This window comes from Strix aluco, chromosome 15 (assembly GCF_031877795.1).
Source record: "Strix aluco isolate bStrAlu1 chromosome 15, bStrAlu1.hap1, whole genome shotgun sequence".
Taxonomy (NCBI): domain Eukaryota; kingdom Metazoa; phylum Chordata; class Aves; order Strigiformes; family Strigidae; genus Strix; species Strix aluco.
Genome location: NC_133945.1, coordinates 19,218,748 through 19,245,135, shown reverse-complemented (window position 1 = coordinate 19,245,135; position 26,388 = coordinate 19,218,748). Strand labels below are relative to the sequence as shown.

The 26,388-nt window shown below is 36.9% G+C and overlaps 1 protein-coding gene across 26 annotated transcripts in view; it reads left to right on the top strand.

Moving 5' to 3' along the window:
* The window catches only part of LOC141930165 (RNA binding protein fox-1 homolog 1), a 920,114-nt gene that overhangs the window by 619,377 nt on the left and 274,349 nt on the right, over positions 1 to 26,388 (top strand). For 12 of the 26 annotated variants that reach the window (XM_074840625.1, XM_074840634.1, XM_074840621.1 and 9 more), the window contains exon 1: positions 9,655 to 10,042. The exons of 13 other annotated variants lie outside the window; for them this stretch is intronic. In XM_074840625.1, the coding sequence (XP_074696726.1) occupies positions 9,899 to 10,042 (144 nt within the window). In that variant the 5' untranslated portion in view covers positions 9,655 to 9,898. Of the gene's footprint in view, positions 1 to 9,654; positions 10,043 to 26,388 lie in introns of those variants that run through there. One more of the 26 variants, XM_074840617.1, reaches the window with a different exon arrangement.

The following is a 26,388-nucleotide window of genomic DNA, read 5'->3' as shown; positions in this document are numbered from 1 at the left end:
GAAAAATGTTCCTGCTAACTTATCTGCAGCACTGTAGGTGTTTTGTGTTCAGAGAGCCCGGGACTGCATTCACTGAGTGTTCAGACTTCTACTAGTTTCAGTGAGTTTGGCTCACCATAAGTGTAGGGTGGAACAGTGCTACACATTTTTTACTATTTGTTATTTGTAGTCTAGCTGCTGATTTTAGTTAATCCTGACTTTTTTCTGCCATTTTGTTTATCTGTGAAATCTTGAAGTTGCCATGTCTGGAGATTACTAGTGAGTCCTTGGATCTAGTTTTGTTCTCAACTATTCTGTATTCCAGCGGAGACAGTTCAAATATTTGCTATTTTACCTTTTTATCGATATGTAAGACTCTTACACCCCAGCAATATTTCTTATCAGAATTAGGGCATGCAACTTTGCTATCAATAATATCAGCTTCTAATAAAAATTCAAGAGCCAATACTAAAACTGCATCTATTATACACATAATGTAGCTGATACTGTAAGATATGTGCTACATCTTAATAAGGGTTGAGATTGTCTCTGGAGCAGGGAGGTTATTATGTACCAGTGAGGTACAGTCTGTCTCTTTAGAGTTCACTTTCAGGTAACTGGATGTCACTAAACGCTTGTAATTAGATGTAAAACCCTTTGTGTGTAGGTCACTTTGCTTATGTTGACTGAGACCTGATGTTAGCACCTGATGACTGTTTAGTGGCCTGGATGAAATTCACGGCTGGTCTCAATTAGTCTCCTGCAGCAGAGGTATCTTCATCACAATTGGCATCTGTGATGGCAGGCTCAGGAGGGAGGCCAAAGGTTTGAACAGGCGTGCAGAATGATCTAAGGAGTCCTTCTGAGAGGCAGTCCTTACAGGACACAGCTGATGTAAATGCAGGGAGGTATTAGAACTTGCACTACGCTGGGTTTAGTTATAGGAAAGAACAGCTAAGTTAGTACTTGATGTAATACTGCAAATTTAATTTAGTTAAATTTAAATTTTAATTTCTGTAATAATGCATGAGATGTACACAGGATGGTGCTTTTTATTCAATGTATATGCTTTGTGGATATAGTAACATAAAGAAAAAGTGAGTTACTTGTAGAGTCTTGGCATTGTATTGCTTTGAACAACCACTTCAAAAACATGTTAATATCTATGCTTCTCTGTCCCCCATCCCTTCATTTAAATACATTATTTGCTAATTAATAAGGTTATCTGTTTGATGTATTCTTTTCTGCCTTGTTTGAGCAGAAATTGAGCAAGTGTTTTGGAGGAGATCACGAGTCTACTGTATCTGGATTATTATGAAAATGTGTCTATGCTCCGTCAGCACGACTGAGAGGAAGGCACCCATGAGTGGAGCACAGGGGAGTCTGGATGTAGATGTGTGAGATAGAATACTGAGAGTATTCTTAGAGAAAGTTGCTGGGTAATCCATGTGTAAATGTTCAACAGGAGTAGATTTTAATGCCAAATCTTGAATGGTCTGAATCCTGGAGGATGAGAACCTTGAACTTTATGCAGAAAGTAAAAGAAGTAGCGATAATGCCAAAAAGCAACAGAGGGAAAAACTGGAGTGAATTCAGTGTTACCAGTGTGGATTTCATTGAATAAAAGAAGATCAGAGAGGGGAAGGAATTACACGTAGGAGAGGTGAAGGATGGCCACCATAACAAGAGAGAGTTGATTAGAGTTGATGAAAGCAAATAACTTCTACAGAATATTGTAGAAGAATTTGCAGACTGTAGTTATTAGCTGAGGAAAAGGAAGACTCAGCGATGTTGAATGTGACACCTTATCAATTGAAGTAGGAAAAGATAAAAAAAATACCAATTAGAGAGTGAAGAGAGGAGGGAGCTGATGCTGGACTCATGAACAGTCCTGATAGAGGTTACACTAATGAAGTGATTGGTAAGGTAGTACGGAGAGGACAGGATCCCTGAAGGATTCAGGGGAAAAAAAGGTTATAAAAAAGAAACTGCTTCTTTCAAAACCAGTGGATAGAATAAACTGGAAAAAAATAAGAGACACAATATTGACTCTGTATGTAAGATTGAACTTTCTTACACAGTACTTCTGTCCCTAGTTGAAGGTTTAATGCGCAGGCCTATATAGGCAGCTTTGTATCAATTCCATATGCAATGCTGTCTTTATGCCAAAGCATGTAATTCTGCAAGGGTTATATACAGCCAAAATTCTTAAGCTAAAAAAAAAAACCCCAAACCCCACAAAACAACCAACCTTTCTCCTCATGGATTGTGGCATAGGATGAGGTTGGGTCATGGCATCTGACGCCTTTCTGCTGGAATGGTCTTTTGGAGAGTGTATAGCTGGCTACTTTGAAATGCCTTGGTAGCGTGTGACAGTATAAACTGAAGCTCAAAGCTACAAAACCCTCCGTTTTAATTCTCCTGAGCTGCATCTTTATCTCTTTGGGTGAAGATGGGTATTTAATTAGAACCCTTCGGGCTTGGCCATAAGAATTTTAAGATTTTTAGTTGAAAGTCAGACTGAAAGCCACAAGAAAGAATTAAAGATGAAAAGCTAGATTTTGAAGAGTCATTGAGCTAAATTTAAAACTGACTTAGTCCATCTTATGGGGTAGTGTCAAAATGATGAGGAATATTTTGAGGTTTACTGGTAGACGATGATAAATAAAGTCCTCAAGGGAACTGTGGAGGTATTGTTCATTGCACTGGAGGGATCACATACTCACAGGGAGTGGGCAGGCTGTAAACTGTAAGCAAAGGACAGGGGAAGTGGAGATTTAGAGATTCAGCTGCAGTTAATGGAGGATTTGTTGGTTTGATACACGAGCACGTTAATATTTAGCTGTTATACATTAAAATGAGCTGCTGCATTGTGGACTAAGTCTGGTGGATTTAGATTCAGGCAGAATATATGAGAGATATCCAGCTGTAGACAGAATAATAAAAGGAGAAGTGGTTTCATTGTAGAAGGAAACTGCACTGATGTCCAGTTAATTTAATTCCTACAGAGAAAAGATACAACCTTTACATAACAGTATAATTAATCTATCATTTATTCTTCTTCTGAGATTTGACATTCTTTTAATTTTTTGGTTAAGAGATTAATAATCTTTCACAAAAACCTAAAAGTTCAGCAAGATGTGTTTGTGCTGCCCTACATATAATTGCAATACTTATAATTGCATTTGGTGGATTTTTTGTTAACTTTTATTACTACCACATGAAAACAAGGTCTAAGTTCATGTGGTCCTGCTGCTTATTCCATATTCCAAGATAAATTCTTTCCTTGTGATTTTATAACAGCAGCAAAGTGTGAGTGAGATTGGTGGTGCAAATCAAGGAGCAAAAAATTGGGGCAAACATTTGTTGATTAATTAATTTGTGTGAAAATTTTAGTTTAAAATAAGTATATTCCATGTGAACAAAATAGAGATTGTAGTACTGCAAGTGACTATATATGTGTCTATATAAAATAAGAAAACAGAGTTTTATATATAAAACCAGATTTGGGTGAAATATATATAGTATGTCCTTACTATTTAAATGCTCTCTCTTTCTCCTGATACTTAACGAACAGCAGCAGCAGGCTTCATCACTTCAGATAAAATGGTAGACTACTTTTTTTTTTCTGTTGACTTTCTTTTTTTGAGTAGTTTGCAGCCCTCCCATCCCACATACTGAAGCTTTAAGCTACTTAAGAAGTTGTACACAATTTTCTGTGATCAATACTCATTAATTTTGTATATGACTTTTTTTTTTTAAATCCTGAGTTTTTAAATTTAATTCTGAGTTAATTTTCTAAGAGTCATATTGTTCTGTCTTTTCATCTGGAATTTTGGAAAGAATATTATAGGACAACACTACACGTGACACACGATGTCTTCTTGTTAATGTTACAATATTAAGAATAATGTAAATGGTAATTATTATAGCTGGATGCTTCTGTCAAAGCGAAGCAGTGTTGTACCAGTGTGTCAGACTTAAAGATTCTCTGTACTCTGTTTGAGAAAGTTTATTTGGTGTTGTGACAGTAGGGCATGGTGGGTGAGAGCACCCTGTACTTCTGAGAGTGAAATGTTGAAGTGTCTGTACTTACTACCTTTGTGCTAGGTGAGGTAGCAGTGGGATTGACAAAGGGTTTTGCTGCACCAGTTTCTATTTCACCTTCTTGGTGCTGTCTGTCTGTCTTTCTCTGCTTCTTGAGTCTGTACTCTGAAGGTAACAGTTAAGATAAAGCTGCTTTTTTTTTTTTTTTCTTCCCCCACTAACCTTAAACTTTCCTGAACCAGGGCAGCCGCACTCGCTGCTCCCTGCTCTGCAGAGTGCCATCCTTCCTTTGTGCTGGCAATGACGCTTGTGCCATTGGGGGACGGGCGCTTTCTGAAAGCTTTTGCTCCTTCAGTCATCAGCCATGCTGCCTTTCCAGCTCTCCGGCAACTGAGTCATTTGTGCCCATGCTAGCAGAGAAAGTGGATGGCAACGTGTAGACAGAAGAGAGCAAGGATGATGGCGATCCCCAAGGGGTGTTTGGAACCTCATCCCGTGCCTTCACGTGCACTGCTGTGATTAGGCGTAGGCGTATGTTTTTGAGACACGAGTGTCCCGATCAAATACTTGTTTCTCCCCTTGATTTACCCAGCCAGTTGCGCAGCAGCTGCGGTTCCCCCCCGGCCGGGCAGCTGCCGGGCTGGGCGGAGCGGTGCGGGCAGGCTGCCATCGCCCGCGTCCCCGCTAGATGGAGTGCCCGCTACGGCCGTGCGGGGACGGGCCCGGGGGGGCCAACCCTGCTGTCTGCAGGGAAATACGCGAAATCCGGTGATTTTTGAGGAGATGCGCTGGTGGAAACTCGCACAAAACTGTATGAGGATCAAGTTAGGCTTGTCGTCTTTCCATCGTGCCCCCCCCGCCTCCCCCCCACCCCTTGCTTTCTACAGAATATCCAGATACTCTAGGCCAGAAAATTAAGACCTGTCCAGGAACATCTATCTTCTGTTTGGCAATGTCTCTAACTCTTTAAGGGCCAAACTTCTTTTTTTTCCCCATTTATTTTGTTACCTTCTCCACCCCAAACACATTGGTGGGAGTAAGGGCTTTTGTCGTCTTATGTTGTGAAAAATCTAGATGGTTAATGTTGAATGCTTATGAAATATGTATTAAGTGGTGCTGAAGAGGTTAACTGAACTACAGAGTCCTTGTAGACATTGGGTATGAAATACTGGAGAAGTCAATGGACATAACACAGTGCTTAATAGAAACAGAAAATTAGTGAGTCTTACTTGCCTGAGGTGAGCATGAGCCTCTGTAATGTCTTGATCTTTGTGCAAAGACCTAGTAAAGAGCAGGCTTAACAGAAACCTTAAATTAGAAATAAGGAATTCTGTGATAAGGAGATATCACTGCAAGGATGAGATGGCCCCCATTAACTGAAAACAATAGAGGGGAAAACCTTTTATTTAGTCTTTTCAACAAAACAAATTATTTAAAAAATCAGTGATATTTCCCTAGTTTACTTTTAAAAGCCATGACACACATATATAAGAAAACAGAATACTATATGAAATAAAGACAAAGATATTAATAATTGCTAATAATTTGTCAAAATATGTTAACGAAGGATTCTATTTTTAAGCTCATAATATGCTGCTTTTCATGATTTGAAGTCCTGGGACCTATTTTTTCATGTGGTGTTAGAAAAGGAGTCTTTAGAGAAAGGACTGCACTACTATTAGCTCCTGTGCCACTTGCCTGTATTATTTTTATACCACATCAACCATTTTATAAAGTTGAGAATACGTTCTTCACATGGATAATCTAATATGCAGTTGTGATTTTTAAATATTTTTTTTTAAAAGCTTGATGTCTGGAGGTGTGCAATCTTTTTATAATCCTGTATGCCTTCTATATGTGTAAACTTAGTGGAAGGTACTACTGAGACAAGTCTGAAGTGTAAAATGGTGTGTGGTCTTGCAGGTGATCTCTTTCAGATCTTTTTTTACTTGATGGAAAAGGTTTGACTGATTAGGCAGTCTCCTGTGATAATTCTAAAGGTTAACTTTTAGGCTGAATGTTTGTAAATGTGAAATTTTAACTTTTGAGGAGTAGAAGCTGACTACCAGATCACAACAAATTGAGTGGATGATTTTAAATGGAAGGTGTTATACTACATAAACAAATGCATTGTAAATGAAAGAGTGTTTTTTGTATCTGTACGTCAGCTGTGTGAGAAATGCTGTTGGTTCTTTTTGCTTTGTTTCAGGGTCTCTTGGATTTCATGTTTTTATTTGCATATTCAAGATTCATCAGCACTTTGCTGTTGTTGTTTTTTAAATGGCAATCTCATTGGATGTGGGGAGAGGGTGCCTATCTGTAGGTTCTCTGCCCATGTTCTGTACCATGACACGGACAATCCAGACAGCTTGGAAAAGGGAGTGTTGCCTCTCGTGGTGGTGTCCTAGGCACTGCACCTCAGATGATCTGTTATCACTGCAGAAGAACTTTTTATTTCTACATTTTTAACTGAACTCCCACAGAGGCTGATTTGTGGTTTGTGTAGATTGGTAGCCTCCTTTTTGTTTTGAAAAAGGTCCGTAGCTGTTGTCAATTGATATCTAATTGATAATACCAGCAACGGAGTGTGGGATAACTGAGTTCCATTACTGACCCACCAGAGCAGCATTGAGGCAACTGGAAGATGTCGTATGCTGTAGGTAAAGCGGGCTTTGCAATTGCACATGTTGATTTTTTTGTAGAATAAGGGAAAAATCAAGTTGTTAACAATTTGCAGATGAGATGTTGATGGGGCATATGCTGTTCTGTGAAATAGTAGTTACAGTGGCACTGTCACAGTGCATGAGGATAGAAGGTCAGATTGTGTACAGTCATTCATGTACCTTTGGCAAATTTGTGGTGGTACTTACTGTATATATAGCCAGAACTTGGAATGTGGTTATGATTAATGGCTTGGGTTTGGTAGAAGAGTGTGTATAAACAAGGAAATGGCTTTAAAGAAGAGACATTGATTTTATTTTTATAAAAATAAAACACATTTTGTTACCTTTTTTCTTTTTAGACATAATGACAAGTTATCCTTGGAAGGGATGAAAATTGGTAATGACTTTCCCCTGCATCTCTTGAAGTAGCATATATCAGGCTAAAGAATTCTGTTTCTTTTTTAGGTCTCTTACACTACTGAATTATGTATGTTTATAGATGATCTGGATAGTTAAAATGTTGATGTTTTAATAATATGAATATACGAATGTAAGGAATTCATAGTATTTGTGGGTCGTATTTTTCTTATTGTGAAATGTATGAAAATTAAGGATAAAAGACCAATGAGAAATTTAACAATTAATATGAGCTACATTTACACTACTGAATTCTCTTGAAGTAATTGTTCAACACACAGCTTTTAAGAGTTTAATCTGTTTTATGGATGTCCTTTTAGCTGTAAAATAGTGCTGTAGACAGAAGAAACTTTGCTTGACCATCACCATGTTCCAGAACTTCACTTTGGGAAATTGGATAGACTTATATAGTTCCAAACTGTTTGGCTAGGAAACATGCTGCCTTTGATTTTTGACATAATGTGGAACGAGCTGGTTATTTACCTCCTTATATAATGTATTTGTTTTTCATTAAACATTCTGATAAGGTCTTATTAAAGTACCATGTATTATTTATGGTATTTCATATGAAAATGAGCTGAAGGAAAATTCTATCAGGTTAGAGCATTTGCAGAATAACAGCCTTTCTGTGCTAGGAAGAAAAAAAAAAAAAAAAAGAATGAAGAAAAGCATGACATACTCCTGTCAGAACAGGAGACTGCTTAAGGCAGAGAGAAAGAATGAAAAAAGGAGAAAGACCATAAGAGGGTTCATTTCTCCTCCTTCTCGCTCTCTCTTGCTCTGTGGCATGTGGGGTTTTTTTGTTGGTGTTTTTTTTGGGGGGGGTTGGGGTCTTTTTTTGTGATAAAGTAATCTGTGCTGTTCTGTATCTGGTCTGTTCTAGTAGATCAGTCCATGATAAACTGCAAAAGCATGGATGTTTCCTAAGCCAAAACCAATCCCTATATTGTAAATTTGTGCATGATTATTTTGGTGTTAATTGCTGGGTTCTAAATACATTAGTTTTGTTGTATTGACTGCTTTTGAGAGAGAAAATTATGTAATAACTGATTCTGCTGGAGAATTTTCGTTTTTGCATGAAGAAGACTTAGTGGATCTAAATCAGTCTCTGAAGCTTGTGTGGGTGCAGGTATGTGTGCGCACATGTAGAATGAAAAAGAATATTTTTTTTTTATACAGCGCCTGAGTTGCCGTGACATGTTTTGTATCTGTTTCCAGTTAAGTGGGGACTATTATTTGTTTTTAAGGGTAGATCTTCATATCAAACCAGTTATGCTGTTGATGAAATAGACTTCTTTTGTATGTTGGTTATTTATCTGTTGTTGTTAACGCTAAACTCTTGATCTAAGATGTGTTTTTGTGGGAGTTAGATATCCTATAAAATAGGTAATTCTGAAATCTTCTGCAGAGTCTTTTTAAAAGGAACCCCTTCAAAACCTGAGGTGGTGCTTTGAGGTTTGACCTTTTTTCCTGAAGAATTAATATTTAATTCATTTGTCAAATTCCAATTAAAAATAGTAGTATCTTCTGTTATACTTGAGTTGTATCTAAGAAAAAAAGAGAGATCTGTAATATGGGACCTCAAGGACAAGCTGTAATATAAATTATTTGATTTGCAGGTCACATCCTACTTTATTACATAAAGACTAACTAGATCTGCTAATGAATAATTATTACTCCATAAAATAAAGGGGGAAAAAGAAGAAGCCTGCAAGAGTGGAATACTAATTTGAGGTATCACTCTCAAAGTAAAAAGTAAACATTAAATTCTGAAAATTGCAAATGTAATTTTTCCATGTAACCTGATAGGGCAGTCCTTTATAATAGATTGACTAGCTGTCAAATAAATTTGTAATTTTAGATGAGATGGGTTTTAGACCAATTTTAAGATACAGTCTTTATCCGAGCCTGCTCCCCTCCCCCCAGTAAAGTAGACACAGCGTGCCATAGGATTTTATTTCATTCCTAGTGTTTCTGCTGCAGTGGTTACACAGATATTTCACAGTTTTGCTGTAACGCTTTTATAGGCTTCTCTAGGAAACTAGATGATGAATGAAACATAGATATAAAAAGAATTTGTATTTTTAAAAAGCTCGGTTACTGATAGCACTGTATATTTGCTGGAACCCTCTTAACTAGCCAAGATTCTTTCCCTTCCCCACTTTGTGCTTCATACTTTTGTTCTGAGAAGGGGAAAGCCCTTTTTATGTCAGGTGTGAGTCCTGGGAGGAAAAAAATAGTGTGTGTGTGTGTGTGAGTGTGTATGTGTGCGTGCAGAATCATAACAGGCATTCAGTCCCAGCTGGGCAATGACACTAATTGCCCAGATCTCATGGATGCCTGTGATACAGCGCGCTCACTTTCTCTCCTTCCCTATCCTCTCCAGGGATTTTTAAAATGCAGTATTTGAATTTTGGTGAGTGGTAAAGACCCTGCCCTAGGACCCATTTGACAAATGAGAAGCTGTGCAGCATCAGCACCAGCCGACTGAGCCTCACTGAGTCAATCTCTCTCTCTACTAGTCAGCAGCTACTGTAGTGAGACAAGCTTCAGCTCTCTCTGTCATTGAGGAAGTTCCATTTGCTCATCAATAGGCTGCAGGCTGTGTCTTCTTTTTTTTCTCTCTGTTAAAAATTCGTAGTTTAAATCTACCAAGTTGCCTTAGCTGACAAATGAATGTAGGGATCTAGCGCTGGGGAAAAAAAGGCATTCGAGAAATACTGTTTCTCACTTAAATAATCAAAAGGAAAAAAAAAAAAAACGTAGTGACAAGATAGGGCAAACGTGCTTGCATGCAAGCCCCCTCACTTGTTCTACGTAGACTTCAGAGCAACACCATGCAGCATCCCCTTACGGGTGCAACCTGCGTGGCACTGCCGAATGTGGGCATGTGTCCCCAGCTCTCCTGTGCCTTGACTTTTATGTACTTACAGCAGGTAAGTTTGCTTAACTTTTTCTTTTCCTATAGTGCCTGCTTTGTCAGCATCGTTTGGGGGATTTGTAATCTTGGAAATATTTTTCGTGTGAATAGACTGTATAAATGTCTCCCACTGTGTGGAGTGAATGTTGTGCCTGCACTTAAGAATGGTGAGAGTGAGTAGAAAATATGTTTTAACTGAGCATCAAGCCTTTGCATATTTTTTTTTTTTTTGCAATGTCTTTGTTGATGCTCTTTATAGATATTTAACACAGTACTTTGACTGCATTTCTTGTGGATACTGTAGCAGAGTTTCAGCCATAAAGGACAGCTCTTTATTCACTTGCAGGCATAAATTATACTTCTAATGTAAATGTGCCCAATGGCAATTTTGTTTAAGCCTTCTTTGAAGCCAGGAATTTTAAGTCTGTGTTGAAACATGCTGCTGATTAAAATCAAGCTGATTTTTAGTTCACTAAAAAAAAAAGGGGAAAAAGATTTTTTTGAAGCTATATCTGTGCAGAATTAATACTTCTATCTCTGAAGTATATTGGAATGGGTTTTTAAAAAATTCTGATATCAGCAAAACAATATCAATTTCTAGTCCATTTTTAAGAATTTTTTTTAATTAATTGCATATAATTCTTGCTTCTAGGGGTTTTTTTAAGTATTTCCACCCCTCCCTCTCCCTAAATTATTTACCATTTGGTACCTTCTCTCTGTTATAACATGAAACAAATAACTAGATAATAACACATTATTTTTAAACTAGTATTTTGGAATCATCATTGTATTCTACTTCTCTATGTTATAACTGAGTCCACCATTATAGGGAGTCATCTAGTAAGTATGTAGAGCCAAGACAGAAATATGTTATCATGCAAAAATGAATAATCCTATTTATTCTGTTACTTTCTGCTGAAACTTCAGGGAGAAAAATTCTTGTGCCTACTGTAACAAATAGGGACATTTCTTCCAGCTTCCACTACAATAGTTTATATTCATATTGACTTCCATGAAACAGTCTCTAACTTTATTTCTGTATTTACAAATGCCTGAAAGATGTTTTACAGTAATTCTGTTTTTACCTAAAGATTAAATAAAATAGATTAAAAGCTTATTTTCCTTTCAGAATATTTGTTTTCTATTACTGCTGAAAGAACAGAACTCAAGTATTTGCAGGATATAAACCCTTCTGTAGCATTTTTTTTTTCCTTCAATAGTGTAGTATAAACCATTTCTGACTTCCGGCATGGGAGTGCATAATAAAAGATTCTTGTATACGCCCTAGATTATACATGTATGTGGGAGGGATTCATGTGTCTGCAATTAAAATTTGCATCAGATAAATATGGTGTATTTACTATTTAAATAAATTGCATGTCATAACTAAAATGTATGTTCTTAGTAGTTCTGTATTCTGGATACGTTTTGGAAATTACATTTATAGATCAGCTTTAATGATCCAGTGTGACTTATGCACTTACTGTTTGTATACAAAATGTACTCCTGTATTTTGTTGGATTTCTTCTTCTGAGTTTGCCAAACAACAATTTTTATGTTAAAGATCCACCTTTTGAAAGGAAAAATGTGAATTAAGGTGAGAGGTCAACATGGCCACACAAGGAGCTGATAAAGGGTAACATAAAGATGAGGTTAGGTGCTATAATAACCTTCCTGTGTGAGCTATTGCAGTATCATTATGCAAACACATCTGTAGCATGGCACTGCTTTAAGGTTTAAGAAACTGTGCAACCATAATGATTACTTTAAAATAGTGAATTCAATTCCATCTCTTCCATTTGAGAGAAAGATGAGAAGTGATTGCTAATGCACTTTACAAAGTGCTATATCTAGCGGATAATTTTTAACTCTTTAAGTGGATTAACTGCCACACTGAAAGTATTTTTTTTAAAGTGTTGGCTTTCCTAGCTGGTTAATCCCATTGTCAGTTTAGAATCATTCTGCCTCTACTAATCACAATTATATATAAGTTAAAAAGTCATCTGAATTCCTGATGATAATTGTGGCAGGTTCAAAATCCTGTGCTTGTTGCTTCTTTTGACTGCTGGTTGGTATTTTAGTTATTCTGGATTCCTAGGAAGTCAGATAATTATCATCTTAATTCAGATATGACTTATTATTTTATGTATTTGGATAAGTATTGCTTTAGAAGCAATGTTACTTTATCTCAGAATTATTCAGGCAGGAAGGTAGTACCCTGGTGACATTACCTACAAAGCTAACATAGCATGGTTCTGGTTTTAAATAGGAAAGGATAAGAAGTGTTTTATATTTTTGCAAAACATTAATAAACTTTTACCATGGCAGTCTACTTGATTTTTTTTTTTCCAATTTTTCCCATATCTGATAAATTCTAGCAAACCTATAAAAATACCCATGTTTTGTATGTTTAGTGCAAATATTACTATTTCAGTGAAACTGTAAATGTTTTTCTCACTCTATAAAGTTGTCTATTGATCTTAAATACTGGTAATCTAAAAGCTTTATCTGGCGACTTAATAACCAGTGATTCCCCCCCGCCTGTGGACCCTGTGACTAGCAGTATATAGACATTATGTGACCCTATAGAGCAGAGTATTTTCTTCCTCTAGAAATTGTGCTTCAGATATGTCTGCTCCCTTGTACCTCAGTTAAAATGTATTCAGACATCTGTATTACAACCGAGCTCTCTCTTGGCTGTTAAACTTTACCATCTATTTAGAATCTGTGAGAAAAATTATTCGCTCTTTTTGTGTACATCTGCTGAATACGCTAGTATTTTGTCACATATAAGTTTTATAATTGAATATATGTCTTTCATGAAAGGCTATAGAAGGCATTACATTCTCCTCAGGATGGGCAACCCAGTCTTCCTGTCAATAAATATTTAGGTAGCCATGAGGATGGTGCTTTTCTGTGGAGCTGTATTAATCATTTGGGAAAAAGCTGTGTTTTGGTAGTCATTTAAAATTGGCCATGATTTACTTGCTAAACTAACACCGCTTGCTCAGTGTGTTTAGTATAAATGGATAAATTGTTTTCCACAGTGTACCCACAGAAGTGCTCTACTACTTTGTCCAGTGTCAGAAACGAGTATTTGCTCTGACATCTTCCAGATCACACAGATATATAATGTTTTAAGAGCTAAGTGAGGAACTGAAATTTTTAAAAAGAGTTTGTGCATACAGGATGCTTTACCTAAAAACATTTAAAGTTTAACTGTTGAAAATAAATAAAGTACAGGGGCCTAGTTCACATTATAGATTAAGTGTCAATAAGATATTCACTTGAAAAAGCCAACCTATACTGAAGGATGCTTCTGAGTTAGTTAAGCTGTTTGAAGTGGTCTGAAATTAATTGGATGTTGTCTTACTAAGATGCTTCTAACTTTAGAAATCCAGAAAGAGCTTTCAAACAACATTAAATCCAAAATGACTGTATCAGTGATAGCAATGAACAGAAGGAAGATATATGGTTTTATTTGGAAGTTTTTACTGCGTCATTATAAAGATAAGGATAACTGGGAGAAGTGTAGATGCATTTGGGTTAGAATTTTACCTACTGTCAATATTTAAAGATACAGGAAAAGGGAACTTGGATCTGTAGTGCACCCTATCATTTGGTAATATTTTATGGTGTTAGAAACAGCTAAACACATCTATTTTCTCTTCTCCCCCTTAATAAGACACATCAATACCAGAAATAATTTCTGACCACCAGCTTACATCAAATACTAGCATGAAGTAATTTTTGCAGTAAAATTTTGACTGCTTGTAAATTGGGATTTAGCGTATATTAATGGAGGCTTAGTTCTATTAACTGGTATTTCCCTCTGATACGTGTTTTCCTGGACATAGGGTTATTTATTTGGTATTTTCTAAGTAAATTAACAAAGTCAAGTGTTGTTTTGAAACATCACATTATATTCCATTTCATAGTGTACAGTGCTGCTACCATTATTTTAAAATTGGTAATTTTTTTTTCTGTTTAATGATGATAGATGTGCTTTGTTTTAAATAGTGAAGTGGTTTGTACAAAGGGTAATTCCTCTTAAATGGAGCAATTGCTCATAGTGGACATTCACAGATCGAAAACAATTGAACTAAAACTTCAATATCAACCTTTTCTGTCTTTAACAAGAAAGTAGTTCACGGTACAGCTCTCATATCGATGGTGAAAAGAATCCACCATGAAAACAAAACAAAAACCAGCAAACCCTCCATCTCTACCCCAGCTATTCCATTAGTGCTTACATGGTAAATTAGTGTAATTTTATTTGGGCCTTAAGCATTATGACTATGGAGAAAAGCTGAATTCCCCACTCAGTTACTTGTGTCATGCTTCTGGATCTGATGATTTATAGGAGTCTGAAGGACTTTTTATCACATTCTTTCTTCACGGCTTAATTCAACGTTGATTTATTTGGTGGCATTTTCAATTGATGTAGTCAATAGTGTCAATAATGGAATAAGGATTAGAACAGATTATCTTTGTGCTAAAATTGTGTAAAGAATTAAAATGGATGAACAACTCCTGGATACGGTTTATCTTTTTGTAGAGCACAAGCACATCTATTGCTGAATACCACCATTGCAGTTCTAAGTATGTGTCTTTTGCATTTTATACTTTAGTGAGTCTTCAAAGGATCAGGAATGTTAGTTGAATTCAATAACTGATTTTTATGATGACGCTGTTTAAACCTATCATGAGAACAGTGCCTTTCTTTACCTAGTCCGTTTATAGTAACTCACTCTGGCTCTCCTGTAAAATCAGTTAATCTGACTTTAGCTCATGAAAATTTTAAGCATCTGTAAGCTTACAAATTGGAGTCTTTGCACAGTTTTGTTCCTCAGTCTGCTATTTCATGGCAATTTTCACGTGAGAACATAGAACCTCGGCTTATGACTGCATGAGTGAAAAGAAGTCCACGTTACTAATGCTCACTCACCATCTGTTTTTCTTACAGCTGGGCCTTGAATAATTGTCCAGTAGCTGATGGACTGAGGGTAGGCAATCTTTTCAGGGTTTTCTGATTCATTTAACCAGTTTCACTGCCCCAGGAGAAACATAGTGCTTGTTTATTCATATGTGTAGGGTAGAAAAACGTACTTTATCAGATAAATTATAGTACTCTGTTAAAAGAAAAGAAGGAATTACCATGCTACAAACAGTATCATGTGGATGCATTTGCACAAAGGGGGCAGTGCAGCACTCTTTGGGAATTTTAGTGTGTGAATGAAATGGACCTCAAAAGGTGGGAGTGTAATTGTTGCATCCAGAAGTACTGTTAATGTGGAAGTAAGGAATGCAGTCTTGATGTGCTGTTTATTTTAATTAGGGTAAATAAGATTGATTGGTATTCACCAATAAACTTTGAAGTTGGTATTTGAGACTCCACCTCTGATGCAAGACAAATTTACATGCTTACATATCTTTTGTCTCATAAGAGCTGTTCTGCTGTTTTCCAGAGCCTAATGAGAAGTGGCTTAGAGATCAAGTGCTATAGCAGTACTCATTCTGAATAAGACCTAGTTTGGGGCATTTACAGCATTGTCAAACAAGGTCAGTCTTTTCTCACCATAGCGAGAGGAGGTGCTTCAGTTAAGTACTGCCTTCTTTAATTATTAGAAGGGAAAAAACAAACCAAAACAAAACACCCAACCCCGAACTAACGCTAAACACAAAAACCCCCCAACCAACCAGAATCGGTTAAGAAGGTTATTTGCTACTTTGGAATATAAGAGCAAGAGCAGTTGCAAAGGAACTTCCATGTGGCAGAACCAGGTGAATATTTTTGGCTTAGAAGCGTTGTTTTTATAACTGGGCTCTCTGAACATTTTAGAGAAGTGATGGCGGGATTTTCTATTGTGGGCTATTTGTAAGTTGTCATTATTCATTGATATTTGCTAAATATGTATATGGATGGTTATTTTCTGAAAAAATATGTGGTGTGGTATGTTATGCCAAGGAAAGTGTGTGGTGGTTATGTAAGCAGGGGTTTTTCTCAGGGCAACTAGTAGATATTTCATTCAGCTTCCTTTAGATTTTTTTTTTTTGACAGGTAGCCGTGCAATACTAGACTATAAAGTTTTTTGTTTTTCAATGTGTGTATTTCTGAACTGGTAAATAAATACTATGATCATGTTAATTTAATAGGTAGTATAAATGAAAGTGATGAAAATTGTGACACTAGAATTTATCACCTTGCTTTATAGAGTTAGAATAATGTTAGTGGAAGGGAGAAGTCAACACCCTCTAAGAATCCTTCAAGCTTTCCTGCCTTTTAAAGGTGTATGTGTGGTTGATTTATCAGTTTTAAAGTGTGATGCGTAGTACAAGAGCTCTCCTGAGAAACTCCTGTCATTTCTTTGGTAGCATTGCTCATTTACCTCCGAGTTTCCTAATGCAGTGCCATTGACTTCTTTTACATTTCGCTTCCCCTCCTACTCTGTCAGTGCAGCAGCCCAGTGAATTTAATTAGAGAAAAGAGCATATCTAATGTCTGTAGTATCCTGACTAGTTGTAGTTGGGCCTTTGGTCTTTTGCACTATAGCAGGCTCCAGCTGTGGAGAGATCTCACTGTGTTTTGATCCTTCTCTTTCTCGTTGTGTTGAACACATGCAGAATCAAAATTAGATACTGTAGTAAGAACTGAAGCATTCAGTGAATTATTTTTTGTACAGAGTGAGTCACTGATTTTTACTTTTTCCCCAGATATGGAAAGGAAGTGTGTGGTACTTTAGAAATGAAATACTTCAGATGTTCAGATGCTCATGAATAAGAATGCAAGTGCTTTCATCTTAAACCAATTTTAAATTTACCTTTTGACCCTTTATATCAAAATACACCAAAAATTGTTGGTCTTCCTATCTGTAACATCTTGAATATGCCTTTTTTGTAACTGTGCATAAATTTAATAGTATCATCTCATACATGGGAGGTGTGTATATACTTACAGTTACGACACACCTTGCCTCAATTCCTTAGTGAGTTGCACTAACATTAATTATTATTATGTAGTTTTGAAGACTGTTTCTTTGGTTTTCCTTCTTATGGCCTCTTTTTTATAGCTATCTTCCTTATCTCTGCTGTGGCCAGTAAGCCTTCTATAATTTAAATAGTTAATTACAGGTTTTGATTATGGGCATGAAACTTTCATCACAAACAAGGAGTGATCAGGAGTTTTAAAATATAAGCTTGTGTTTTCATAATGGCACTGTCTTTCATAAGATATTTGCTTGAAATGTGTTTCAGTAAGCATTGCACAGGGAGACAAGAAACCTGTTAAAAGTTCTCCCAGAGACCAAGATCTTGTCAAAACAGAGCTAGTGTGAAATCTTGGGGGTGAAAAGAAATCAGGGAGCCCATACATTCAATGAGTGTCCTTTCTTGAGCTTTTTTCCATGTCATGTATTAGTCCTATCTCTGGGATGTTACATGGCTGCATAGCTCAATTAATGCTCTGTGGCAGGAGGAGGAAAAAAATGTCTCTCTCTTGTCAGAAGCGAAGTTATTTACTTTCAAAAGCTGACAGAATAGCACTGCAGGGGCTTCATTTATTTCCGTTCAGAATGTCATTATTGTGTAATGCAGAGGGACTTCTGCATGCATTGCAGGCTTATTCTTGTAATCTTTAGTCTGCCGGATGGCTGCATAAGTGTAAAATGGCACAGTGGAATGTTTCCCTTTTCTGACTTTACCTTGTTCACTTTTGCAAAACTGCATTCCAAGTGTCTTAAATGTTTACTGCTTACATGGCGATAAATTCGTTTGTCGGTGGTGCTGATGCCTGATACATTCGGAATCATGCTCTGGCCTAGCTGAAAGGCTGATTGTAACCTTAGTTACCTTTATAATGTGTGTCATTTTTCCTGATCGGTAGCATATGGTTTGAGACTGCTTTTTCAGCATTACTCTCTCTCTGTCATACTCTCTGGTTTTTCTGTGTCTAGCCCTGAAAGGAATATTTTAGTGCAGAACGTTTTATAAGGACTGCTATTTCATTTCAAAGTTTGAAAAAACATTCAACTTCATTGTATTGCATGTACTTCAGAGGCAAGATAAGTAGTTTTGATGTTCCCTATCCAAGTTCAGTGTGTGTTGCTGCAAAAACACGGCAGTGTTCAGAACTTGCAATTCCAAGAGTTTTGGTTCGTTTTCCTTTCCCACTGCTACCATCTTTTCCAGCTTAGCACATGCACATGAAATTGCCTGTTGCTCTGTGGAAAAATTTTTGGTACACCTAAAGTAAAAACACTGATAAAGCTAACTTCAGGAGTTCCTTGTGCCCAGATATTGCCCTTCTTTCCGCTTGCTCTTAAAAAAAATTAAAAAATGCTCCAATGGAAAATTACCTCATTTGGAGAGGAGTCAGCTTTTCAGTGGTAGTTGATTTTTTTGTTTTGTTAAGACTCACCCCACTTTCAGTAGTTTTTTTCAGTTTAAAGTGGTAAACCAAACATCTAAAAATTCAAAATTTTTTCATTAGTAGTAGATTTTATTTGAACACAACCTGTCTTTAAATGAAGGGAAAAGGATTCTACTTCTAAATGGGCTTGCTTGCTTCTTTCCTTTTCCTTTATTTGCAGACATAAAATCCAATAAATTTCTATTGCAGTTGCTGGACTTGGGGGAGAAAAAGGAGAGGAAAAGTACAAAGCTATTGGGAAGCGTCAAACACGGAGAATGATGAAGTACATTTCATAGCAGCCAATTCCAACCCCAAAATCCCTGTTGTGCAGGAAGGCTTTCCAGCTCGCACAGGAAATTCAGCCATTGCACAGCATAGTATTAATGATTTATACACACCGCACCACTGCTTTTGTTCACTAGCAGAGCCAGGTTGTGTTAATAAAGGAATTTCAGCGAAAAGGGTCCCGGCATGCTGAGTTGTTTTGCTCAATACGGTGGATGCTGCCTTCATAAATCAAAGGAATTTAGTGCTTTACAACCTTTCAGAGCTGCTGAGGGTGGTTGGGTTTTTTTCTTTTTTTAATCTGATTCACCTAGGAATATTTTCATTTCTTTTCTATAAAGAATGAATGAACTACTGGATGAGATCTATCTCAGCTGTTTTAGGGTTGATTGGTTTGCTTCACAGTCACATTATACTTCCATTTGTTTTCCATTTGGTATTTATGCTTTATGGTGGTGTCTATGGAAAGAGGCTAGCGTGGTTTTATTAACCTAAAGAGATGCAGATCACATTATATTCTGTCTTGTTTCTTAGAAATAATAAAATAAAATGTAAAGGAAAAATGTTTGCAGTAAACAAAGCAATTTTATATTTAAAATAAAAAATTAATAACACCTATTAAAGCATTTATTTTAAAAACAAGACAATTTTTTATTAGCTAAAAAATCCTTCTGTGGTCTTTTGCAATAACTCTGAGTGTTAATTTTCTAAGTTGTTTTTTCATCTGGAAACTTTGTTTCCTAACAGCAACTGCAGGATTGGGTACTTAATTTAGTATTAGTTTACATAGTGATTCTTTTCAAATAGCGAGTCCATATTGATATTAATAAAGAAAGTATGTATTGAACAATGCTATGGGACACTTTTAGAAAATAAACACTTGGTTTGATACTTATGGTATCTAACCTTTACTTTCCATTACTGTTTTACAAAAGGGCAGGGGGGTAGAAAATAATAATTAAAGGGAATGTGTTTTGCAGTTAAGGGGAATCTGGCTTTCCAGGAGAATCTTAGGACTTTGTATTACACAGCAGGCACAGTGGTTTTAGTCTATTTGGATAATTCAGAGTCACTCATACATGAAGGTTTTGCTTACAGAAAATGTGACTGCCCTGTCCTGGCTTTGTTATAACAGCAAATGTGTCTCCCTCCTAGCTTTATGAAAGTCAACAATGTGGGAATCAGTATTGCAGAAGTTAAAGCTACTTAAGACTGAGACAGATTTTTTGTTTGTAGTTTGTTCTGTAGTCTGAAAGCAGATAAATACCTTCTTTTCCGTGTTCATCGCTGGTTCAAATATCACAGATTAATATAGGACAGGTGCCCAGTAAATGAGGTTTATGTTTATAGAGTACCATTTTTTTATTTGTTTGTCCTCTATTATTTGGGTGTGTGAGTGTTTCATTGTATTTAATTATGTCTGCAAGGCACAAGACAACAGTCAACATCTGCTCTATTGTTCCCTTGGTTTACAGATAGCTTTGATGGGTTATTAAACAATCTATTTTTCAAACAGAAAACAGGGAAACAGGCTGCACCCATATTATATAATTCTGTAAAGGTACGTTATGTAATTAGTTGTCTAGTATTTGCACAATAATCTTTTATTTTGGTTGAATAAATGCTACTCCATTAAATAATGTATGGTGATCTCGGGCAGTTTTTATTTAATAGTGAATTTATAGTTTATAATATATGGATTAAGTTGATTTCACCACTGCTAAATTGCTTTCACCATACGTTTTACATTGAAATAATGCTCTGGATTGTGAATGCTAGTACAAAATTTAGAAATGTGTATTAACTTTCATTTATTACTGAAACAGCTGCTGATGAACTCTTACTGATAAAAGTATTAATTAATCTGAATTATTTTGGAGTAGAAGTTTACACTGTTACCAGAGCATCAGTTGGGGAAGGCAATGCTCAGACTCTCACAAATCTTACTCAGGGCAGAACCACCCTCGGTACTCCCCTGCCAAGAGAAGTTGTACTGTACAAGCAGGGAGATGACACTGTAGAACTTCACTCTTCTACAGATAGATTTCCTGTTAGAAGGGTGCATGTTTCATTATCAGTTTTAATTTTTTTTGCTTTGCTTTAATGTACCTGTCAACTGTTTTACGTTTCTTTATGTAACACTGATGTCCACTATACTCCCTCTGGGCGGATTAAGGTAAATCACTGAAAAATTCCTACTACATAGCATATGATTGGTTTTGCCTCAGAAATAAAATGTAGAAGAAAATTTTCCAGACACTAATGATAAAGAAATTCTGAAATTAATCCTTCTGTAGCTTTTATCATTGCAGAAAGTCACCTATTAAAAATGTTACATTAACAAGGAGGAACATGAGTCTGTAGTACTTTCATGGCTATTGAGCTGCCACCGTATGCCATTATAGAGCTACAGCTGTCCTAGAGCTGTTTCTTACATGTGCACGTTTGAGGCCTTCGAAATGCTGTGAATGTAATGTGGTTTTATGTACACAGGTTTTCCGTTGAAATGAAGTTGTTTAATGTCATTTTAACATGAACTAAACTACCCCTTGTATATACATAAAGAACTGAATTCAAAGGGGGAAAAAAATTATAAGCATATTTACTCAGAATAGTATGTATTATTAACAGTCATGCATGGCTGGTGTTCCAGGTGCTTGTTTAAATGTAATTTTGCAAAATGGCATTCAGTTTTTAGCATAGAAGGAAAATTCCTTACTTTTTCTGTGCAAGGGCTTGTTAGAAATGCTTCATAACCTCCCTCTCACCTCTCCATGTGCATCAACAGCAAAAGATGTGAATGTAAAACGGGGAGTTCAAATCTGTTCCTTCAGGTGTCAGTAAATGCTCCTCCACAGATCTGGAGGATTACACTTGCAGTTTTGACTCTCCCCAAACATGTGCCAAATGGAAACTCAAACAGGAACTTCTAAATACAGTTTCCTAAAAAACAAAGGAATGCCAGGGTAATGCTGTTTGCAGGGAATTTTATTTTCAAGGTGTTTCCAGAAACCCACTGCGGGACAGGGAGGAACTGTGGTTTTGTTTGTTTTTTCTATAATGTTTATTGCTAAATGGTTTGCTAGGGTGTGTCTCTTAGGAACTGCTCATTCTAAATGAACATGTATGTTTGTATATAACCAACCAAAGGTGTCTTCAAATGCATGCATGGAAATGGAGTATTCACGGGCTTTTTTCTGGTGTGCAATGCAGAGATGAATTTTAATGGGAAAGAAAACGAAGATCAGAATTTCTGCTGGGGTAGATCAACACAGTTTATTGACTTCACTAGGGATGTTATCCTTGGCTTTGCTGTTTTGCTTGAGAATAGTTTGAAGTGCTTACTTGCAGTAAAATTATACAAGTGGTGTGTGCCCACTTCCAGCAGAAAATGAACTTTGAAACTGGTTTATGGAAACTCTGAGGGAAAGTTACCTTCCCAGAATTACGAAGGAAACTGAGTTAGAGCAGACGGCGTCTGGTTATTTGCGTAGCTTCGTGAGGAATTAGCGCTGTAGAGCACAAAACTGTTCAGTGTTTGGTTTGTATGATCTTAAAGAGCTAATCAGGGCTGAAGAGCAGAGGATAAGAACTCAGGAAATGTAACTCTTTTACTAGTACCACAAGTGGCCAAATAGATCAGTAGACAACAACAAAACTTGTTAACTTTCATTGCTTATGCAGCAGTACTAGATTACACAAGCATCTAAGGAAGCAGGCTGTGAAGGAGACCTATCATTAAGAAAAAAATTGAGGTAATTATAAAAATCTTTGAAAATAATTTCTATAAGAATTCACTAGTCCCAGTTGACTCATTAATTATCCTGAAATCTGACAGTTCTGTAGAAGCAGCTATGTAGCGCTTCTGTCACTGCAATACCAGAGACATGTTCCAGTAATAGCATTTCAGATGTAGCAATAGCAATCCAGATGTGTAAAAGGTATGTTTGTGGGAACAACAGGATATGATCTTTCAGTACAGTTCCTGTTTGTTGAGCAACACAAGTCAGAACTTGTAGGGGAATATTACATTTCTTATTTTCATTTGTTCTTGTTGTTTAGTAATGCCCATTCTGGTGTTTTGCTTTTTTACTAAACAGTATCATGGGTTCCATTTCTTCTGGTTAGGGACTAATCACTGTTGAAAAATCTTCAGAAAAGGTAAGATGTTCTAAGAGAGTTTATTTTTGTTGTCTGATCCTCCTGTGTTGCACTGCAGGAGAACTGGGCACATCTCAGGTCTTAGAAGGAGACTACTTTGTCTCATTTCTTGCAGCAATAAAATCTTACTTGTATCCAACTAATAACCTTAATATCAGCTAAAGTCAGCTAAAGTACTGATTTCAATAAAAATAGAAATAATCCTCTTCTGATCTCCTTCTTCTCTGCACAAATTTACACTAGTCCTTTGCTGGTGCACTCCGAGTGCACTGACAGAGGTTGATTAAAACCTAAATGAAGGTGAGATTAAAAAGGCCATCCTTTCTTTATTCCCTTCTAATATAAAATGGAATTAGCCAAAAGTAAAAAAGTTGATAAGTGGATGACAGGAAAGGCTCTTACCACCTGGCATTAATACAACAGCATTATGGTTTTCTGTCCTTCCGTGCTTATTCTATCCTTTTCTGCTATTCTGATCAGTAGCACGATCCCCATAGGTTTACATTGCCCTGAGGAAGTTGTTGTGAGAGAGAACATTAGGAATCAAGTATGCACGTGAATTCAGCATCCACTGTGCTTGCTGAAGAAAATCACCTGTTTGGTAGAACAGGTATTTAGCTCTGGAATGTGTAATGAATAAGTAGAATATTGTCTAAGAGCTCTTGGGGGAGGCAAGGAAAGAAAAGACATGGTGTGATTCTTTAAGGTGGGATCTATTTGCTGTATTATCAGAAAGTTTTGTTGAAGCTTAATCCAGGGAACTTTATTCTTTCAAAGTAGTTTTCGAGTGGACTAGCTGTTTACATGAAGATGCCTGCAGGGAGTGCCAGAGCAATTCCACTGACGTTGACTTGACCTCAGTCACAGACCCTCAGATTATGGGCAGAAGAGATCTGACCCATCTCAGTAAAAGGCAGGTACTACTGTGCTCTGTAACCTGTTGGCTGGATTATTGGTAAGGCACAGCAGCTACCTGTGAAACATCATACTGAGTTTAGGAGTGGTGGTTGAATTGCCGAACGTGGGATTAAGTGTTTCCAAACAGTTGCATTAGGAGAGACCTATGAGACTGAATTGAGTTTGGACATAAAGTAGCAATGAAGTTGAAAAAGCTTTCTTAACTTTGTGGTATTCTGATTTGGAGGCAAATTTTATATCAAATGTGCCTTCTAATACTTTCAGCCAAATCCTGCCTTCCTCGGATGTTCCTAGCTTGTAGTTCTTGGCTAAACTTCAGGACTTAAAAAATATTGTCTTGAATAGAGCTCAGTTATGGCTTGCATTATATCTAATGCCTTCAAGTCTTGATATTTTATCTCTGGAAAATATGAAACGTCAGTTGTGAACAGAAATTTCCTCTGATCCCTTTAAAGACCTGTAGGGTCTTTATTATTTTGGGGTTTGAATAGGTTATTTTTTCCAAGGCACCCTGCTCACTTAGGATATCTACCCTATGCTGGTTTCTGCAATCAAACCGTTGCACTTGGCATAGTGGGGTGCTTGAATGATGTATTTATACAGGCAGGAGGCATGATTTAATACCATCTCATGATTCACCGTGCAGTCCTATTAATATGAACTTTACTCAGGGGAATGAGGAGCTGTTACTTGTCAGCAAATCCCGAGTGTATTAAGGGGGTGAAGTTGTATTGTGAGATCCTCACAGTGACGCTCAGCTGTTCCCAAGGGAAGCAAATGAAAACTGTACTTTGATGAATAATGAATGTGCTAACTGGGGTCAAGAAGAAGTCATAGCTTCCTATGATACAGTAATCAGAGTAGCCTTACTATAGCAATAAAGAGAAGTCCATTTGACCAAATTTGGCAATAAAAATATGTTGCTGTCTATCATCTCCATACAGCCAAAGCCTGATAGATGACAGTGACAGGAAGGTGGCTTGTCTGTTCTAGAATACACTGTTATATTCCTGAGATCCTGTTTTATGCACGTTGGTGTCAACAAGAAGATGGCCATGAACTGATACCGGGTGCGACTGGTGGTGTGCTCAAGTATTGGCAAAAATCCTGTGTGGAATGGATGATGATCTACCATGGCATTGCTTGGGTATATCAATAGGATTAATTAAGAGTGGATATTGATTAGAAGTCAGTCTGTTCCCGATTTGCGTGGAAAAAAATGTTTTGTTGTTGCTGGTCTGTATTTGCAAATGAATGTACCCCAAGGGGAAGATTACAGCCTGCTGGCAAAATACATGCAGAAATACATATTTCTTGGGCACCTTATATCCAGCACATGAAAGAGGAGAATAAATGAATGAGATTAAGGAAGATATGTGGAACTATGATAGTAATACATATTTTGTGAAATACATATATGTAGCCTGACATTTTTCTAAATAAGGATATATGTGATACTGCTTATCATTTATGCCATTGGAATGTATGTCATTTTCAGCAATTTGGCTATGTCAGACAAGCACAAGATCTTGAAAGTGTCTGCTCTACATTCCATACAAAATTTTCAAAACTGCTTAACTTCACATGGATTGGAGGCTTATCTCAGCTTTTTAAAAAATGTCAGATATATTCAAGAGCAGAGTAGCAAAAGATATCTAAAGTAGCCTGAAGATGGGCAGGAGTTTGTTCTCAAAGAAGCCAACAGTGAAAATATAACTGATTTGGTACCCTATCAAGCCAATGGGAATTATGGGATAAAAGCCAGTATGGAACTCTGTAAGAAGAGGAAAGCAATGCAGTGCTCATTAAGACATAAGAAACATAGTGAAGACCTTTGCAACACATCTTTGGTGGTGTGAATAAGTAGTAATGTACGCATGTCAAAAACGACTCTTGGTAGTTAAAGCAGTAGTATTTTCCTCCAGTTCTGCAGCTAACTTTTCTGGGTAATCCAGGACAATAGGACACAAACACAGAAACTCCCTTCACAAATAGAATTGTACAGGGCCATGGAGCTATTCACTGAAGGAGCTGCCCTACAAATGGCTTGCATCACCACGTGTGCTGCACCCCTTTTTGTAGCTTTAGAAGATGATTTTCTGTGTGACTTCTTGCACAATCTAATGTCCTTCTTCCTAGTTCAGTGCCCAGCCCATTAAATAACTGAAGTTTCCAGATTCATTCTGCTTTAATTTTGACACAAATGCTGGCACAAAAAGTCAAATCTTGTTGTGATTCAGAATGTTTCTAATTCATATGAAAACACAGATAAGTCAAAAGGCCTATTTAACTATTTGTTTGCCTTTTCAGGGAGTAGAGGTTCACAGATTGTTCTCTGGTTTTGTGCCATGATACGTATGGATGATGACTGATCCTTACATTCCTGTGGTAGCCAAAAGGAAGTCCAGCCACAAAAGCACCCCTTAACTCCATTTTTTAATCTGCTTCCTCTCTCAAGCATACATTTATCACCTGTATAAGTGAATGTGTTTTGTGACTCAGTGAAGGGTAAATCACTCTAGCTGCTCTCAGGAGACAAATATGTATCTCTAGTAATCTAGCTTAAGCAGGAATGGACGTAGAAGAGG